Here is a 21,083-nt window from a genome sequence, read left to right as displayed (position 1 = left end):
TGGATTGTATCCAACGTAGCACCAAGTTAAAGTCATATAACGGTATGCTTGTTCTGCTGGCAAATTATTTTCAACGAGTGGAATGTTATTGCACAAGAGAATGCATAAGCAGCTGTTGCACAACAAGTTTCCGCTAGGCTAGCGCAACTGTTGCATTGGATTCTTCTCTTGTGCTTCATTAAAACTCACCCGTCCGCTGGTGCAAGAGCCCTTGTGCTATCCTACAGGGAACGCTAGATGTAGCCCACTGCTCTTGATGTGCCACCGATTGCGCATGCGTAGGCTCTGTGCACAACGGCAATTTACGCAAGAAACGTACGGCCTGTTTCCGCTTTAAATAGCGATTTGGCAAATTCATGGAGGATAAAGCTATCAGTAGACATGATAGACATACGCCGCCTCTGAAAATTAGTTGCTAGGGAAAACCTGTGCTATTGCACTCAGGTCCTGCTTGCATGCTTCCTGTTCGGCCACAGTGAGAACCAGATACTGGACTACATGGCGTTGGGTCATCAGGGCTCTTCTTACGTCCTTATCTGAGGTTAATTGTGCACAGATACAGGTGATTTGTACAGGGCTGACGTGTTTCTGATATTTTTGCTCCGTCATGAAGAGGATTAGACAAATTCATGGAGGCTATGACTATCAGTGGCTACTAGCCACAATGACTATGTTCTACCTCCACTGTCAGAGGCAGGGTACCTCTGAATGCCACTTGCTGGAAACCACAGGAGGGGAGAGTGCTCTTGCACCCAGGTCCTGGTTGCGGGCTTCCCATTGGGGTATCTGGTTAGCCCCTCTGAGATCAGAGTGCTGGATTAGATGGGCCTCTGGCTTCATCCAGCAGCCAGGCTCTCTTTAGGTTCTTATGAGAGATACGCAACTACTAGGTGGTGAAGGGATGTGCAAGGGACTATGCATGCAGTGGACGCAGACACTTGTGCAGCAAGTTCTTCAATTGGGCTGTTTGTCACTTTCTCTTTCCCTAGAATTCCACTCATGTAAATTCGGGGGGGGGGTCCAGTTTCTGGCATACAGTGCCAATGTCGAGGAATCCTCTCCCCAAAAGTCTAAAATCATAGAATCATAGAATAGTAGAGTTGGAAGGGACCTATAAGGCCATCAAGTCCAACCCTCTGCTCAATGCAGGAATCCAACTCAAAGCATTCCCAACAGATAAGAACATAAGAACATAAGAAGAGCCTGCTGGATCAGGCCAGTGGCCCATCTATTCCACCATCCTGTTCTCACGGTGGCCAACCAGGTGCCTGGGGGAAGCCCGCAAGCAGGACCCGAGTGCAAGAACACTCTCCCCCCCTGAGGCTTCCGGCAACTGGTTTTCAGAAGCATGCTGCCTCTGACTAGGGTGGCAGAGCACAGCCATCACGGCTAGTAGCCATTGATAGCCCTGTCCACCATGAATTTGTCTAATCTTTTAAAGCCATCCAAGCTGGTGGTCATTACTGCATCTTGTGGGAGCAAATTCCATAGTTTAACTATGCGCTGAGTAAAGAAGTATTTCCTTTTGTCTGTCCTGAATCTTCCAACATTCAGCTTCTTTGAATGTCCACGAGTTCTAGTATTATGAGAGAGGGAGAAGAACTTTTCTCTATCCACTTTCTCAATGCCATGCATAATTTTATACACTTCTGTCATGTCTCCTCTGACCCGCCTTTTCTCTAAACTAAAAAGCCCCAAATGCTGCAACCTTTCCTCGTAAGGGAGTCCCTCCAACCCCTTGATCATTCTGGTTGCCCTCTTCTGAACCTTTTCTAACTCTATAATATCCTTTTTGAGATGAGGCGACCAGAACTGTACACAGTATTCCAAATGCGGCCGCACCATAGATTTATACAACGGCATTATGATATTGGCTGTTTTATTTTCAATACCTTTCCTAATTATGCCTAGCATGGAATCTGCCTTTTTCACAGCTGCCACACACTGGGTCGACATTTTCATCGTGCTGTCCACTACAACCCCGAGGTCTCTCTCCTGGTCGGTCACCGCCAGTTCAGACCCCATGAGCGTATATGTGAAATTAAGATTTTTTGCTCCAATATGCATAATTTTACACTTGTTTATATTGAATTGCATTTGCCATTTTTCCGCCCATTCACTCAGTTTGGAGAGGTCTTTCTGGAGCTCTTCGCAATCCCTTTTTGTTTTAACAACCCTGAACAATTTAGTGTCGTCAGCAAACTTGGCCACTTCACTGCTCACTCCTAATTCTAGGTTATTAATGAACAAGTTGAAAAGTACAGGTCCCAATACCGATCCTTGAGGGACTCCACTTTCTACAGCCCTCCATTGGGAGAACTGTCCATTTATTCCTACTCTCTGCTTTCTGCTTCTTAACCAATCCCTTATCCACAAGAGGACCTCTCCTCTTATTCCATGACTGCTAAGATTCCTCAGAAGTCTTTGGTGAGGTACCTTGTCAAACGCTTTTTGAAAGTCTAAGTACACTATGTCCACTGGATCACCTCTATCTATATGCTTGTTGACATTCTCAAAGAATTCTAATAGGTTACTGAGACAGGACTTTCCCTTGCAGAAGCCATGCTGGCTCTGCTTCAGCAAGGCTTGTTCTTCTATGTGCTTAGTTAATCTAGCTTTAATAATACTTTCTACCAGTTTTCCAGGGACAGGTTAAGCTAACTGGCCTGTAATTTCCGGGATCCCCTCTGGATCCCTTTTTGAAGATTGGTGTTACATTTGCCACTTTCCAGTCCTCAGGCACGGAGGAGGACCCGAGGGACAAGTTACATATTTTAGTTAGCAGATCAGCAATTTCACATTTGAGTTCTTTGAGAACTCTCGGGTGGATGCCATGCGGGCCCGGTGATTTGTCAGTTTTTATATTGTCTATTTAGCCTAGAACTTCCTCTCTCGTTGCCACTATTTGTCTCAGTTCCTCAGCATCCCTTCCTGCAAATGTTAGTTCAGGTTCAGGGATCTGCCCTATATCTTCCACTGTGAAGACAGATGCAAAGAATTCATTTAGCTTCTCTGCAATCTCCTTATCGTTCTTTAGATGGCTGTCCAGCTGCCTCTTGAAGGCCTCCAGTGTCGGAGAGCCCATTACCTCTAGGTAATTGGTTCCATTGTCGTATGGCTCTAACAGTTAGGAAATTCTTCCTGATGTTCAGTCGAAATCTGGCTTCCTGCAACTTGAGCCCATTATTCCGTGTCCTAAATCCTCAGCTTAACTCTTGCACGCACCTGTCCATTGGGAGGCGCCGCCGGAAGAGGCTGCTGAACACGGTGTCCAAATGATAATGGGCAACAGCAGACACGGCTTCTACCAGGACCTGCCGCAGATCATCTTCCTTGAGGGTAGGCAAGCGGCTGTAGAATATGTCCAAGATCTCAGATACCTGCCCAGAACAGTATGAGCATACATTGCGATCAGCATCTTCCCACATTCCGGAGCAAATGACATTTTAACCATTCCACGTGTTCCTAGCAATTTAAGGGTGCACTGCTTTCTCCGTATATGGGAACATTACGAAGCTGCCTTACGCCGAGTGGTGGCCACTGGTCTGTCTTGCTCAGTCTCATCCACACTGTGGCTTCCCAAGGTTTCAGCCAGGGATCTTTTCCCAGCCAGACCTGGATACACTGAGGACTAAAGCTGGGACCTTCTGCATGCAAGGCAGATGCGCTGCCACTGAGCTGTGGCCCTTTCTCCAGAGTATTACCTACACCAGGAGTCCCCAAACTGTAGTCTGCAAGCTTCGTTCCAGTGGTCCACAGCATGTTTGTGGATCTGTGGTTGGCGACAGCGCACCCATCACAGTAAATATTCATAATGATGTCCAGGTGAATTGCTTCATTACTTCTTATCTTGCTTCTCCAGGTAGGACTGGGAATGTCCCCTGCCTGAAGGCCTGGAGAGCTGCTGCCAGTCAGTGTAGACAAAACCTAGCCAGATGGACCAATGGTCTGACTAGGTGTAAGGCAACTTCCAATGTTTCTTCCTACTGGCAGTCTTGACCCAACCCAACCCTACTCTGGACCTAGAATTTTAGGGGAAGGGCCGTAGCCTGGTGGCAGAGCATCTGCTTTGCATGCAGAAGGCTGCGGGTTCAATCCCCAGCAGCATCTCCAGGTAGGACTGGGAATGTCCCCTGCCTGAGACCTTGGAGAGCTGCTGCCAGTTAGTGTAGACACTACTGAGCTTGGATACATTCACACTATACATTTATTTCACGGTTATTCCACTTTAAAGGGTGCCTAGAGTTGTTGTTTGTTGCTGTTATGTGCCTCCAAGTCGATTATGACTTATGGTGACCCTGTGAATCAGTGACCTCCAAGAGCATCTGCTATAAACCACCCTCTTCAGATCTTGTAAGTTCAGGTCTGTGGCTTCCTTTATGGAATCAATCCATCTCTTGTTTGGCCTTCCTCTTTTTCTACTCCCTTCTGTTTTTCCCAGCATGATTGTCTTTTCTAGTGAATCATGTCTTCTCATGATGTGTCCAAACTATCATAACCTCAGTTTCATCATTTTAGCTTCTAGGGATAGTTCTGGTTTAATTTGTTCTGACACCCAATTATTTGTCTTTTTCACAGTCCATGGTATGCACAAAGCTCTCCTCCACCACATTTCAAATGAGCTGATTTTTCTCTTATCCGCTTTTTTTGCTGTCCAACTTTCACATCCATACATAGAGATTGGGAATACCATAGTCTGAATGATCCTGACTTTAGTGTTCAGCGATACACAACTAGAGTTGTTAGGAGACCACTATTTCCCTCACAGCTACAATTCCCTGATTGGTTTAATGGTCAGTCCTACTTCCCAGGGAACTCTGGGAACTGCAGCTCTCTGAGGAGAATAGTGGTCTCCTAATAGCATCTCCAAACTCTCAGCACTCTTCACAAACTACACTTCCCAGGATTCTTTGGGGGGAAGCCACGACCATTTAGAGTGGAATAATAGTGGAATCAATGTATGGTGAGAATGTGGCCCTAGTCCACCTCAGTATAAGGCAGTGTCCTATGCTCCCATGTTTCCAACTCCCCAGCCCTGCTCTGCACTCTTCTCCAGTGCATTTGTCTAGCTGGACCTTTTGTTTGACTGGATGAAGAGACAGGTATGCGCAGAAAGTTGTGACTGTCATATAGCCAGAATGCAGTCTTCTGTCCAAAGGTAGGAGGCCCATCTATTGCCCAGCCCACTTCTGCCTCTGGCCACATCTACAACCCCCAGAAGTGTCCCAAGGAGGGATGGCTGCCCTTGGGCTGAAACACATTCCTCATCTCTGCTCTAAAGCGAAAGCAATGGCTCTGTGGTGCTTCAGGGACAGGACCGGCAAAATACCAATTGGACTGATTGGGCCCAATCAGGCCCCACGCTTAGCGGGGGGCCCGTGCTCGTGGGGGAATTGCACCTTAAAGGCTTAGTGGGGGCCAGGGCCAGCTCCAGGCATGCCAGGGCCCTTGGACACCAGCCTGCCCCAGGCCCTGGCACTCCCTTTCTGCAATTCATGGCAGGATTGGTACCGCAGATCGCAGGGCGGGAGATCCCAAACCACCCGCCACTCCCCCACTCTACTTACCTTTCTCTGTGCTGTTTTTTTGGCTGCGCACACTGCACGCGCAGGTTTGCCATCAATCAAGATGGCAGCTGAGGTTTCCCTAAGGGGCTGAAGCCTCTGCCGCCATCTTGGTTGATGGTACGCATGTGTGCTACACATGTGCATTGCTGCCATCAACCAAGATGGCGGCAGAGGCTTCAGCCCCTTAGGGAAACCTCGGCTGCCATCTTCATTGATGGCAAACCTGCGCACACAGTGTGCAGCTGCAAAAAACAGCAGAGAGAAAGGTAGGTGAAGCGGGGGAATGGCGGGAGACTCTGAAGCTCCTGCCCTGCTATCCGCCGCAGCGCTTGTTTCTGTTTCCACTGCTTCATGGAAATCAGTGCCTGCCATAAGGTTCCAAATTGGGCCCCGCATTTGCAAATGCCGGCCCTGTTCAGGAAGCCACATATAAATGAATCCAGAGCTGCATTGGGAGATCTGTCCAATGCACATCAAGCAAAGCTTTAAAAAGCCCGCCGTGCTGGCAAGCAGTCACCTGTGCTTCCATAGTATCTCCGGAGTCTTGAAGTATGGTCAGCAGCCAGCGGCCAGCAGCAGCAGCACACATTTTGTTTCCGGACACCAAGTCTTCTAGGATAGCCTCTATGAAATCCAGGGCTTGAGTTGGTGGGAAATGTGCACTGACCACCTGTAAACACATCAGAAATAAAGGATGTGATAGGAATGCCTACACCACAGGGGGTAGCGTACACGCTTTGTACATGCTTTGGGGAGATTGCTGTTGTGTTCACGCTCTGCTTGTGGGCTTCCCATAGGGGCAACTGGTTGGCCACTCTGAGAACGGAGTGCTGGACTACGTGGGCCTTTGGCCTGATCCCGCAGGCTCTTCTGATGTCCCATAGCTGTGGTTCCCAAACCTTGCCCCCCACCGACCACTTGAAAATTGCTGACAATCTTGGCGGACCACTTAATGGTTTTCCTGCCAGTTGTATCAATTGAAGTGTACAGTGCTAGATGCTTAATGGCTTTTAATTATATTTTATTGAAACTTTTATTTCTCATATATTTTATGACAATTTGCATTCCGTAGAATTCAAACTGTAATGCAATAAAATGGGTATGACTGACTTAGGGCCATTAATTTCAATGGGTTTACTCAAAGTACTGAATGCAACCCATAGATGAAATTTTAGCAACAGTTACTATGATTTAAAAAGAAGTCAATCCATCTCACTATAGTGAGGAAGACTATGACCAGACGTACTGATGGGGAGCTTCTTTAAACTGGACTTGGATTAGGCAGCCCTTCAACTAGAGGTCTGTACAGCAGGATAGGCGGCTATCCTGCCTTTCCCCGGAGAAACAGATGGCTGGCCTGAGCCATCAACTTCCATCGCAAGAGCTGTGTTCGTCGTGTTCTCATTGAACATTTGTCACGATATCTGAGAAACAATTGCACTAAAAAATGAGGGTATCGGCGCTGCAGTTCACTTTGACCACTGAGAAAATGTATAGCCAAACAAATCTGGGCTCATGGATGTTACCCTAATTATTGGGATATTCCCCAAGTGGAGACGGTCACCTTAGCCATTCTGCATGATGCCCTGAATAGATCATCATGAACGTCGCCCCTGAGCTCGTTACAGGCGGACGACATTTCTTCTTCCTCCTTTGCTGTCAAGCTTGACTGAGCTGGAAAAGGAAAGAGTCAGAAAATTGGGGAGAGGGAAGAACTAGTAAACTATTTTCTATTTCATCTCCTGCTGGCTAGATTTTGCTAAAAGGAAGAACCGAACTCTTGCGTATAGCAGTTTTGTCAGGCAGGTATGTGTTAAGACAAGAGCCCAGAATGTTTCTTCAGTGGCAGCTCATGCTAGGAGAAAGCTGAGAATATTGCACTGACTTATCAGAGCCTGGGGAATGTGACACCTCCCACCCAGCTGCCAGTTGGAGGCAGGTGTCCCTATGCAAAAAACATTGCCCGTGCAGACTTTCTGTTGTTCTTGTTATATGCCTTCAAGTCAATTATGACTTATGGCGGCCCTATGAATCGGTGACCTCCAAGAGCATCTGTGGTGAACCACCCTGTTCAGATCTTGTAAGTTCAGGTCTGTGGCTTCCTTTATGGAATCAATCCATCTCTTGTTTGGCCTTCCTCTTTTTCTACTTCCTTCAGTTCTTCCCAGCATTGTGGTTTTTTCTAGTGAAAGAGACAGAGCTGTGAGTTGGCTGAAGGAAAGGGCTGTGGCTCAGTGGCAGGGCACCTGCTTTGCATGCAAAAGGACCCAGGTTCAATCTTCAATGGCATCTCCAGGCAGGGCTGGGAGAGATTCCTGCCTGAAACCTGGGAGTGCAGCCTGCTGCCAGTCAGTGTAGACAATATTGAGCTAGATGGACCAATGGTCTCACTTGGTACAAGTCAGTTCCCCATGTTCCCTGAGGTACCTTGAGGGTGGGGATGGGTGAGAAATTTGATTCAGTTTGCATCTCTATCACATTCACACTTTCCGAAACAACAGGAGAACTGAAGCACAGGCACCCTTCCAAATTTGCGCTGATTCACATTTTGCCATGAAGTTCGTCAACCAAACAATGTTTACAAAAATGCATATGTTAGGGGAAAGGGTGGATACAAATGAGAGAAAATAACATACAAGAATGCATTATATGATGAGAAATTGCTTGCAAAACCATGCACATTATTTATTTAGTTATTGCATTTGTATACCACCCCATAGCCGAAGCTCTCTGTGCGGTTTACAACACATAATTAGTGAAATTAGTGAATGAGTGAAAACTGTGTACAAAAATGTGTTTATCAGGAGAAATTTGAACTAAAATGCTGGATTTTTTTTTTTTTAAGAAAAATCACAAATTCTTGCAGAAATGTAGAGAACTGAAATTAAGGTAGGGAAGAATGAGAATCAGGAAACCAAAATGGTCAGATCTTTCCATCCCTTCTTGAGAGGTAATAGTCTTTCTCTCTCTGTGGATGTGATGTAGAGTTGCAGATCTCTTGCGTTGCAGGAGCTTCTCTCTGCCTCTGTTTATTTGTTAAATTATAAATAAAGCAAGTATTACAAAGATCTCCCCAGTGCTCAATGTTCTCTCCTCAAAAGGAATCCAAAATCCAAATAATGCTGCCTTTTGGGACAGGAGGGAATTTGGTTTTGTCCATCTTTTAAAGCTAACCCACTTAACTCACACTTGCTGAACCTATGGCTGGATCAGAATGCAGCCTGAGTTGGACTACGCAATGCTCAGGTTTCCCCCCAAGCAGTTTTGCTTCCAAAAAAGGGCATACAAAAATGTGTATTGTACTGGGGAAAGCATGGGAAAGCAGGCAAAAGTGCACATTTTAAACGTGTACAAAAGACATATTTTGGGGGAAAGTTCACAAAATGTGTACAAATTTAAATGTGGAGTGTGTATGTGTGTGTGTTAAAAAAGAACAGAAAATGGGACTGAAGACACACGAAATGGAATTAGGCCGATCTGCCCACTCCTTGAACTTCTCACCAGTTGGGGAAGAGGAGAGTAAGCAACAACATCATAGTGGTTTATTTCTCTTTCAACCTTCAGGCCAAAGGGGGCCCATCTAGTCCAGCATCCTGTTCTCTCAATGGCCAACCAGATTCCTCTTCTGGGAAGCCCACAAGCAAGACCTGAGTATAATATCACTCTCCCCTCCCACAAGTTCCAGCAACTGGTATTCAAAAGCACACTGCCTCTGACTGACAAGGCAGAACACAGCCATCATGGCTACTAGCCACTGATAGCCTTATCCTCTATACATTTGTTTAACCCTCTTTTAAAGCCATCCAAGATGATGGCCATCATTGCCTCCCACGGGAATGAATTCCATAGTTAATGTGGTTTCTTAGAAAGGGGGACAAAGATTGGGGAGTCACACTGTCCCCTTTCATAATGCTCTCACCTTGTATGTGCATGAGGCAAATTATGCATTGGGCTGCCCACTGCCGGCATCTGATGGAATTGTCACAGGTGTAGGGGGCAAGGAATGCAACCAGTGACCCAAATTGTTGGAAATTTTCTCCATCCTACCAAAGCAAAGGGAAAAACCCGAAGAATTAAAAATAACCTCTGTATTTATGAGCCTGTCTGATCTTTATGACCTTTTTGGGGTGTCCCTCCTGTCGGAGGTGAGATGGGTGTGGTGAGTGCCCTGCCTTTATTGTGGTGGTGTTTATGGAACGCCTTTCCTAGGCAAGCAAAGGAGGTCCCTATGGTACGCTTACTGCATGTCAGAAGCAAGCTCAGAATGATTCCTTTTACAAAGGCTTTTACATACCAGTTTGCTAAGGTTTGCTCCATCCAGCTTAATCCTCAAGCACATTTAACTAGAAGCTGAAATAGTTAATCTAGATTAAAGGATAAAAAGGAAAAGGAAAGCAATAGACAGATTTTTTTTTTTTTTGCCTCATTGCAAAAAACGTTTCTGAGCTTTCCAGAATACTCCTAGCACCTTGTGGGCTGAGATGTGCTGAGCAGCCGGCAAAGAGGCAAAGAGCAGGAAACTCACAGGGAGGTGAAAGTTCTCTTGAAAGGCAGTCAAGGTCTGGAAGCTGGCCTGCAGGGCTTTCTCCCGGCTGCCCTCTGTTTGAGTAAACCAGGGATCGATGAGCTGTTGGCAAAGCAGGAAGAGAAGCATAGATGAAATGAGAAAACCTCTTGTAGGAGAAACGTTCCCCTCCCCCTTAGGAATTTAATCACTTTTATTCAAGACTTATTTATTTACTATTTATTCATTCATTTATTAGATTTATATCCCGCCCTTCCTCCCAGTAGGAGACCAAGGCAGCAAGCACATGGCAGTATCTTTAAAGGAACGGACATCATCAGATGGCAGCAAAATCTTCTACAGCATGGGAGGCTAGCCTGCAATTCAGGGGCCTGATCCTAATTATTCTGGGCCCCCAAGACCCCACCAATTTTGGTGGTGGGAAAAAAAAGAGCCCTCAGAGCTAGGATGGGTGAGCCCTGATGAAGATGCATATGGCTCCTTCCCACTCATCATATTGATCATCTGATGAGCAGAGAGGGGGAGTCATTTAGGTGTTCAGAATGAAAACTGTGCAGAATTAATCTCTTGTTGCCAAGGCCAGACTTCACTGGGACAGGCCATTGCTCAATGCAAAAACACACTTGTTTGTATATATAAGGTCCAGGTTCAGTCCCTGACATCTCCATTCACCTGAGCCTGCTGCACTCCATGATGTGATCTAAAGGAGAACAGGCCTTTTCAGTGGTGTCCCCGACCCTGTCTGTGAAATGCTCTCCCCAAAGAGACACACTTGGCACCATCCTCCAGGCTAAGACCGTTTTGTTCTCTCGGGCATTTGGTAATTAAGCCTCCTATGACGGGGCTCACCTTTTAGTGGGGTGGGTAGGACTTGTCCTTATTAATATGCTGCCGGATAAGCAGTTTATGTTATATTGTTTGTTCTTCAGTGTTTCTGGTTTTAAATTGTTTTTATGCGGTGTGTTTTATTTTTGTCAAGTTGCTTTGAGACACTTTCTTTGTATAAAGATGTTGCCGAACTACAACTCCCATCATCCCTGACCATTGGCCGTACTTGCTGGGGCTGATGGGAGATGTAGTTCAGCGACATCTGGAGGGTCAAAGGTTCCCCACCCATGGATAAAGCGACGGATAAATGTAAGTAATAATGATAATGACAACAATAACAACAACAACAACAACAATTTGCTACTGATAATTTTGTACTGCTGCTATTTTTTATTTGACATTGGAATCAGGTGTGGCTCTGCAGGTCCTAGACTATGCTTGGGCACAGTGGTGGGCTGGATAAGGGCCAAAAAGCTGAGGTTGAATCCTGACAAGACAGAAACCCTGTTGGTTTGGCATTGGAAGTGTCTGGTTCCAGGAATTAGACAGAAGGCATGTTGTGCATGGGGTTGCCCTTCCCTTGGAAGAACAAGTTCATAGTTTGGGGTGCTCCAAGATCCATCATATATATATATATATATTAAAATTTATCTACCACTTGATTGTGAAAACCCCCTAAATGCATCACACACAAAAAATTAAAATTATCAATAAAAACAAGAAATTAAAACATTTTTAAAAAAATGATTAAAAACAGCAGTAGACTAAAAAGAGATTAAAAGACATCAGCATCTATGTGCCTGGACAGACTTGCCCAAAAATTGTTTTTAAGCAGGTGCCGAAAAAGTATAGGAAAGGTCCCTGCCTTCATTGTCTCTGGAGTTGCAAGTTGTCGCAGTGGCAAGGAGTGCCTTTTACCTGCTTTGGCTGCTTCACCAGCTACAACCAGTCCTGGACAGAGATAGCCTTGCCACACTGATTCATGTGATGGTAACCACCTGGATGCAATAGTGTAGTGGCAGATTCAGAAGTTCAGGGTCTTTTCATGATAGTCACAGCCACGCCCTTTTCCACTTTCCTTCATCTCCCTTCCTGTCCACCACTACAACAGACATCCCTAAGAGCCAATCAGCATGAAAGGAGAGGGTGTTTGTTAGCTACTGAGAAGAGTCTTCTCAGTGGCTGACTCACCTCCTTTCACTCTGATTGGCTCTATTCAGCACAGAAGGACAAGGACTCATCTCAGTGGCTAACACACTCCACTTTTGTGTTGACTGGCTTGTACATAGAGACCTGGCTGGGACACTGTTCCCCAAAAAGTAAGGGGTCTATGACTCCATGCAACCCCAGATGTCTACACCCCTGGCTTTATGTGAGGCTGCCCTTGAAGACAGTCCAGAAGCTGCAGCTTGGGCAAAACATGCTCACTTATTGTTATGTGCCTACAAGTCAATTACGACTTATGGAGACCCTATGATTCAGCGACCTCCAACAGCATCTACTATAAACCACCCTGTTCAGATCTTATAAGTTCAGGTCTGTGGCTTCCTTTATGGAATCAATCCATCTCTTGTTTGGCCTTCCTCTTTTTCTACTCCTTTCTGTTTTTCCCAGCATTATTATGTTTTCTAGGGAATCATGTCTTCTCATGATGTGTCCAAAGTATGATAACCTCAGTTTCATCACTTTATTCACTTATTACTGAGTGGATTAACAGAGGAGGATCACCTGACAATCACAGAATTGTAGTTGGAGAAGGGCCCTATAAGGCCATCGAGTCCAACCCCCTGCTTGGTGCAGGAATCCAACTTAAAGCATACTCATCCATCCAGCTGCCTCTTGAAGGCCTCCGGAGTTGGAGAGCTCACCATCTCCCTAGGTAAGATGGGGGTCCCATTCGTAGGGAGGCTTTTCAGCATGCTCAGCTGCCTGAAAAGGCCTTAAACGGGCTGCCTAGTCCAGACCTCCAAACACCAATGACTGTTTTCCTCCTGGATACACATGGCTGCTCACCTGGAACATTTCGTCCATCAGTTCAGACGTTGGGTGTTCCTCTACGATGCTCTTCATGAGTTTTCCAAGGGCATCCATGGAACAAGCATACAGTAACTGAAACCACAATGTAAGTCGTGAGTCCCAGGGGCCAAACCAGACGTGACATCAGATCATCCATCACTGGATGGCGAGAAGTTTTTTAAAAGTTTAATAGCAGCAGCAGATGTCCAATATGGCCCAGTCAGCGCATAGGAGGCTGCCTTATACCGAGTCAGACCTGTGGTCTATTTAGCTCAGTAGTGTTGACACTGATTAGCAGCAGCTCTCCAGAGGGTTTCTGATGGGTCATTCCCAATTCTACCTGGAGATGCCAGGGATTGAACCTGGGGCCCTCTGCATGCAAAGCTGATGTTCTGCCACTGAGCGACAGCTACAGCCCTTTCCCAGAGGCCAGAGCACAGCCCTGGGGTGGGAGATGGGGTTAGACCTTTTCCTTGATGCCGTTTCTCCAACGAATATTGCTCCATCCAAAGATCCTGTATTAATCCCACTGGGGAAAATTTATCACATGCTGGGGAAAGAAGGATGTTTAACTCTTTCCCCACCAGAGCTTGGAAAAGTTACTTTTTTGAACTACAACTCCCATCAGCCCAATCCAGTGGCCATTTCCCCCAATCATAACTGCCCACTCCAAGTTACTTTTCCCTCTGTAGGAGAAAAGATATGGGATCTTTTCCCCTACAGGCAAAGCAGCAACATGAGGAAGGGCATTCTGAGTTTAGGACGCTGCCTTATATCAGGACAGATGGCTTGTCCATCCAGCCCAATACTGCCTGCTGTTACTGGCTCCCCAGCACATCAGGCAGAGAAGGGCCTTTCCTGTCACCTGCTACCTGATCCTTCTTTAAACTGGAGATACCTGGATTTGAGCTGGGGACCTTTTGTGTGCAAAATGCACAACCACCAAACTTGCCCTACTCTCAACAAATCTGCAATCTGCTGTGGAAGAACTTGATTTAAATAAATATAAACAAGCAAACAAATATGCTGGGACTGTTCACATGCTGCCTCAGTTGTGTCTAACTTGGTCTTAAGCAGGACCAGAGATGAATATCTCTCTTGCTGTGGCAGAGATGCTGAGGAAAGTGCACCTGCCCCATTCCTGGATTCTCCTTTTCTGTCCCTTTGCCTCAGTTCACAGCCTGCCCGGGTAACTCATTTTGCAGTTAAGCCTGTGGCCAGCATTGTGTATACAATAGCCTTTTCTGTTGTATTCTGTGGAATGCAGTTTTTTTTAAAAAAAGATATCCTCATAACTGAATGAGGGGAAGAAATGGGCAAAAAGATCACTGCTTCTGCCCTGAGCTGTGCTCAGTTTGAGGCATTCCAGAGATCCAAAGTCTGTAAAAAATACAGGATTAGTCAGAGGAAGACTGAGGCCTCAAAGGTCAGGTGTGAAACGATGAATTATATCCATAAATGCAGGAGCAGAAAATATGAGCACAAAGAGATTGTCCAGGATGAAAAGTAGAAATAAGAACAGCCTTGCTGCATCAGAACTAAAGCTCCAGGCTCCATCTAGTGCAGTGTTCTGTTCCGCTAGGGATGGACAAATCTGTCAGTTTCAGTGGGCGGTATTCCTTAACTAAATTCTTGTGCTTGTAGAACAACTTCAACTAGAGCAAGGGGATGTCCCACCCACTCCTCCCTGCTCACAACCACACCATCCCCAAATATGCTCTGGAGGGTTGAGGGAATCCTCAGAACAGATTTAGGGGGCATGTGGGAGGGAGAGAAAGTTCCATTGCACAAGGGAAAATCCAAGTAGATTCCAAATCCTTGGAATGTTTGACTTAGTGCTATGTCAAATATTTCCCTCATTTCCCCACTTTCCCAATCTTATGTTCAGGTCACCCATTTCTGCATCAGTCCGCAATTTATTTATCAGTTATTTATTTGAAAAGTCAGCATGAAAATATGTATGCCTTTTTGTGCAGATAATTTTCCAAGTAGAAATATTTCGGTACGCAAATTTGCCCAATTCCTGCATTTTAGCAAGCAGTCTTCCCTAATACGATACATTCTTGTATGTTATTGTGACAAGCATACACATTTTGTGCACACCTTTCCCTAGCATGTGCATTTTTGTACACATTTCTTGGCTGAAGAACTGCACTGCAAAATACAGAGAAGTGAAAATGACAAAAGAATTTCCAAAAAATTCAAATGGTATTGTTCCAGGAATTGGGGGGGGGGTTGGATTAAAATGCCAGCTGAACTGAGCTCTCCTGCATCCAAATGTTCCACACAGTAGCCAGCTTAAATGCATCCAGGACACCCACAAGCATGCCTGAAAAGGGAATCTAGAAAGAAACTCTTACCACGTACCTCTATGTCTACAGCATCTCTTGCTGTCTCCCTTTTCTCTTTCAGCTGCTCCAGGGGAGGAAGGGAAAACAAACTTTTGATGCTAAGATCAAGGAGACTGCGAATTTCCTCCATGGTCAAACATGGCTTCATTTTGCTGGCAAAGACAAAGTTACATAAACAGAGGCTCACAGACATCTCTTAAAGAATAGTAATGTGAACCATTGTGTGTGCCATTTATTTACAACCCCCATCTGCAAATTATAGCATCAGTACAGGCAGGTAAGAATAAAGGCTGGCTTTATCCTTTCTGCTCACCTCTAGTATGAATCAAAGAATCACTGGAAGCTCTGCAGCTCCAAAGGCAGAGAATGGAGATGGAAGCAAAGCTCTCCAATCACCGTGCCTGGTCAATTGTAGCTGGTGTTAATCCTTCCTAAGTGTCCTGTTTGCTCCAGTAATGGAAGGTTGGCCAGCCAACCAACTGATGAGATCCATCAAGAGCATCTTCCATGTGAGGTCATTGTGATTCTAATTTGCTCCAAGTCCTTATTGTGTGCATGTGTGTTTTTTTGGTTTTTTGGTACTGTGCATGATAAGGCTGTTAGCTTGGAGGGAAGGGAGAATTATTATTATGTATTGTTGCTTTATTAATGGATCTTTTAGCTGCATCTTTTACCTGCGTCTCACGGTGATTGACAAACGTACAATAAAAACAGTTTTCGGAGCGGTACAGAAAAACAACTGAAACGTGGTTTACAAGCAATATAAATACTAGAGCTTGGAAAAGTTACTTTTTTTGAACTACAACTCCCATCAGCCCCAGCCAGGAGTTGTAGTTCAAAAAAAGTAACTTTTCCAAGCTCTGATAAATACTGGAAAAGGCTGGCCAAACAAGAATATCTTCAATTGTTTCCGGAAAGCACTGAGGAGAGTGGGCACCTACCGTATCTTGACAGGGATGCTATTCCACAAAAGAGGGGCAGGCCCGAGGAAAAAGGAGTGGGGAGGGCACTTTGGGAGGGTAACAGAAAAATAGAGTGGCTAGTGAATATCAGTGTCTTGGGACCTGCAGAGGCAGAACTAATGTTGGAAGGATAGTTGTGCTGGGTTGCGCGTGACTGGTGTATGAAGGAGTGAGTTTGAGAGCAGTGGTGGCTAGTGACTCCATGTCAGTGGGGCAGTGGAATTCACTCCATTTTTTAAGCTGAACTTACAATGAGCTATTCTCCTTTCTCCTGTAACAGGGCAATGTCCTGCACTGCATTTAGAGGCAGCTGGCAAAGGTGGTACCAGGCAGGCTATACATGAAATGCACAGGGTTATCCTCCAGCTAGGGGTGTGCTAGAATTCTGTCCAATTCGGTTTTGGTACCAAAATTTCCATTCATTTGCTTATCCTCTATTTTGCAGATCGGATTTTTATGTAGCGATTTTCCACGGCTATTTTCAAACACTTTTTTAAAGTCAGCCTCTAACATATCAATATTAAGAATGATAATTTTATTGATATTTCCTGGCAAATATAGACATTGCCTTTCAAAATTACTGATATTTCCTTTAAAATTGTCGCCGATTATAGCAATATTATTTGCAAGAGAATAAAAACCAGATCGCAGCTAGTGGACAAAGCACAAATTCGAATCTGTACCGGCCTGTTAGGTTGACAGGGCTAAGAAACTGTTGCCATTGTCAGGAAACAGCCTACCTCAGGAATGCAAGGGCAGTTATGGCTTTGGAACGAAGTGGGGTATTCAAAGAATCCAGTGGCTCCTCTTTGATGAAATCCTAAGAACATGAGAAGAAAAAGGACAAAAAGAATCAACAATACCCTTCAGGGACAGAGAGTTTTCTTCCTGGGACACATTGTGGCCTTAATGGTCAAAGCAGATACCAAGGAGGGATTAAGCAGCCAGTGATTTTTTTACCCTGAAGGCAGCAGTGGGCACTCAAACCAAGGATGAAAAACACAGATGTAATATTTTAAGAGCAACGAGGCTGATCTGGAAGGGCCCTCACTACATTCAGCCAAAACACAGATCTGTACTACAAGGCTGAGCTCTAGGAAAAAGAGCAGGAGGTGGCTGTGCACAGTGCTGATTGGTTGGGTCCTGTAACGTCATCAGGAAACCTAACTCTCCAGTCCTCGGAGCAGTTGTGCATTTTTGTTCACACATTTTAGTAATGAGTAATGGATGGATGGATGGATACATGAATGGACAAACATTTGTGTGTGCGCATGCATGCGTTTTATTGGGTGGTCAGCCCACTTGAAGGTGGAGGGAGGGACAAGAGTGCAGCAAAGGCAGCATTCAGCTCACTGGTATGCATGCATGTCATTTCAGGTAGCTGAAAAAATGGCTGTGAGCTCTGTTTTTATAGTAGACCTGTCTTGGTCTAGAGATGTGATGAGTGTTGGAATATGTGGTTCAACCCCAACTTGTGGTTGAAGCTGCATGGGGTTAAAAAGGATAGCTAGAGAGGAGACCTCCGGATTGCTATCCTTTGATCTCCTGCTGACTCTCCCTTCCTGCTAGACTGATATGCATAGGATGTTGACCACATCTCCTTCCTTCTTCCTTCTTTCTCTTGAGAGGGAGAGCAGACATATTCTCTTTGTCTCTCCTTCTCCTCCAAGCATGAGGGCAACACTAGGCTTAGTGTTTGCATCTCCAACTTAGCTAGTTAGCTAGATGTAGAACTCTTTCCTATCAAGTACGTACTTAAATTTACTTAAAATTAAAAAGGTAGCAGAGCAGCTTTTAAACTGACTGAGGGGGGAAACCCGACAGGAGCTGAGAAAGGTCCGGTTCGGAATAAACCTCCCCCCTGGGATAAAAACCAAAGAAATGATGAAATTTTAAAAGGGGTAGGCCTAGAAGTAGGCATTGTGAGAGCAGGGGCACAGGATATAAATTCAGAAGAGCAAAATTACCACAGGCCTAACCACAAGTGCCAAAGACACTTCAAGAGAGACACTGCTTACAAGTGCCTGTACGCTAATGCTAGGAGCCTCCGAACCAAGATGGGAGAACTGGAGTGCTTGGTCTTAGAGAAGAGCATTGATATAGTGAGCATAACGGAGACCTGGTGGAATGGAGGAAACCAGTGGGATACGGTTATCCCTGGATATAAACTATATCGGAAGGACAGGGAAGGACGTATTGGTGGCGGAGTCGCTCTATACGTGAAAGAAGGCATTGAATCCAGCAAGCTCGAAACCCCAAAAGAGGCAGACTCCTCCACAGAATCGTTGTGGGTGGTGATACCATGCCCCAGGAGGGACTTAATACTGGGAACGATCTATCGTCCCCCTGATCAAAATGCTCAGGGAGACCTTGAGATGAGATATGAAATTGAAGAAGCATCAAAACTAGGAAATGTGGTAGTAATGGGTGACTTCAACTACCCGGACATAGACTGGCTGCATATGTGTTCCAGTCATGACAAAGAAGCAAAGTTTCTAGATATTCTAAATGACTATTCCCTAGATCAGTTGGTCATGGAACCGACCAGAGGGACGGCAACCCTGGACTTAATCCTCAGTGGGGACCGGGACCTGGTGCGAGATGTAAGTGTTGTTGAACCGATTGGGAGCAGTGACCACAGAGCTATTAAATTAAACATACATGTAACTGGCCAATTGACAAGAAAATCCACCAGGTCACATTTGACTTCAAAAGAGGAAACTTCACAAAAATGAGGGGATTGGTAAAAAGAAAGCTGAAAAACAAAGTCCAGAGGGTCACATCACTCAAAAATGCTTGGAAGTTGTTTAAAAACACTATATTAGAAGCTCAACTGGAGTGCATACCGCAGATCAGAAAAGGTACCGCCAGGGCCAAGAAGATGCCAGCATGGTTAACGAGCAAAGTCAAGGAAGCTCTTAGAGGCAAAAAGTCTTCCTTCAGAAAATGGAAGTCTAGTCCAAATGAAGAAAATAAAAAAGAACACAAACTCTGGCAAAAGAAATGCAAGAAGACAATAAGGGATGCTAAAAAAGAATTTGAGGAGCACATTGCTAAGAACATAAAAACCAACAACAAAAAATTCTATAAATACATTCAAAGCAGGAGACCATCTAGGGAGACAATTGGACCCTTGGATGATAAGGGAGTCAAAGGTGTACTAAAGAACGATAAGGAGATTGCAGAGAAGCTAAATGAATTCTTTGCATCTGTCTTCACAGTGGAAGATATAGGGCAGATCCCTGAACCTGAACTAACATTTGCAGGAAGGGATTCTGAGGAACTAAGACAAATAGTGGTAACGAGAGAGGAAGTTCTAAGCTTAATGGACAATATAAAAACTGACAAATCACCGGGCCCGGATGGCATCCACCCGAGAGTTCTCAAAGAACTCAAAGGTGAAATTGCTGATCTGCTAACTAAAATATGTAACTTGTCCCTTGGGTCCTCCTCCGTGCCTGAGGACTGGAAAGTGGCAAATGTAACGCCAATCTTCAAAAAGGGATCCAGAGGGGATCCTGGAAATTACAGGCCAGTTAGCTTAACTTCTGTCCCTGGAAAACTGGTAGAAAGTATGATTAAAGCTAGATTAACTAAGCACATAGAAGAACAAGCCTTGCTGAAGCAGAGCCAGCATGGCTTCTGCAAGGGAAAGTCCTGTCTCAGTAACCTATTAGAATTCTTTGAGAGTGTCAACAAGCATATATAGAGGTGATCCAGTGGACATAGTGTACTTAGACTTTCAAAAAGCGTTTGACAAGGTACCTCACCAAAGGCTTCTGAGGAAGCTTAGCAGTCATGGAATAAGAGGAGAGGTCCTCTTGTGGATAAGGAATTGGTTAAGAAGCAGAAAGCAGAGAGTAGAAATAAACGGACAGTTCTCCCAATGGAGGGCTGTAGAAAGTGGAGTCCCTCAAGGATCGGTATTGGGACCTGTACTTTTCAACTTGCTCATTAATGACCTAGAATTAGGAGTGAGCAGTGAAGTGGCCAAGTTTGCTGACGACACTAAATTGTTCAGGGTTGTTAAAACAAAAAGGGATTGCGAAGAGCTCCAAAAAGACCTCTCCAAACTGAGTGAATGGGCGGAAAAATGGCAAATGCAATTCAATATAAACAAGTGTAAAATTATGCATATTGGAGCAAAAAATCTTAATTTCACATATACGCTCATGGGGTCTGAACTGGCGGTGACCGACCAGGAGAGAGACCTCGGGGTTGTGGTGGACAGCACGATGAAAATGTCGACCCAGTGTGCGGCAGCTGTGAAAAAGGCAAATTCCATGCTAGCAATAATTAGGAAAGGTATTGAAAATAAAACAGCCGATATCATAATGCCATTGTATAAATCTATGGTGCGGCCGCATTTGGAATACTGTGTACAGTTCTGGTCGCCTCATCTCAGAAAGGATATTATAGAGTTGGAAAAGGTTCAGAAGAGGGCAACCAGAATGATCAAGGGGATGGAGCGACTCACTTACAAGGAAAGGTTGCAGCATTTGGGGCTTTTTAGTTTAGAGGAAAGGCGGGTCAGAGGAGACATGATAGAAGTGTATAAAATTATGCATGGCATTGAGAAAGTGGATAGAGAAAAGTTCTTCTCCCTCTCTCATAATACTAGAACTCGTGGACATTCAAAGAAGCTGAATGTTGGAAGATTCAGGACAGACAAAAGGAAGTACTTCTTTACTCAGTGCATAGCTAAACTATGGATTTTGCTCCCACAAGACGCAGTAATGGCCACCAGCTTGGACGGCTTTAAAAGAAGATTAGACAAATTCATGGAGGACAGGGCTATCAATGGCTACTAGCCGTGATGGCTGTGCTCTGCCAC

General features: G+C 45.1%; 1 protein-coding gene across 1 annotated transcript in view; it reads right to left on the bottom strand.

Moving 5' to 3' along the window:
* The window catches only part of LOC133378047 (maestro heat-like repeat-containing protein family member 2B), an 82,512-nt gene that overhangs the window by 28,244 nt on the left and 33,185 nt on the right, over window positions 1–21,083 (bottom strand). The window contains exons 19-26 of the mRNA XM_061612826.1: window positions 16,990–17,069; window positions 15,304–15,439; window positions 12,934–13,029; window positions 10,093–10,194; window positions 9,487–9,610; window positions 7,132–7,241; window positions 6,085–6,237; window positions 3,226–3,380 (exon numbers count right to left, since the gene is read on the bottom strand). Coding sequence (XP_061468810.1) covers window positions 3,226–3,380; window positions 6,085–6,237; window positions 7,132–7,241; window positions 9,487–9,610; window positions 10,093–10,194; window positions 12,934–13,029; window positions 15,304–15,439; window positions 16,990–17,069 — 956 coding nt within the window. The remainder of the gene's footprint in view (window positions 1–3,225; window positions 3,381–6,084; window positions 6,238–7,131; window positions 7,242–9,486; window positions 9,611–10,092; window positions 10,195–12,933; window positions 13,030–15,303; window positions 15,440–16,989; window positions 17,070–21,083) is intronic.

The sequence above is a fragment of the Rhineura floridana genome, chromosome 2 (genome assembly GCF_030035675.1).
Source record: "Rhineura floridana isolate rRhiFlo1 chromosome 2, rRhiFlo1.hap2, whole genome shotgun sequence".
Taxonomy (NCBI): Eukaryota; Metazoa; Chordata; class Lepidosauria; order Squamata; family Rhineuridae; genus Rhineura; species Rhineura floridana.
Note: the sequence above shows the minus strand (reverse complement) of the source record. Positions and strands in the feature narration are given on the sequence as shown.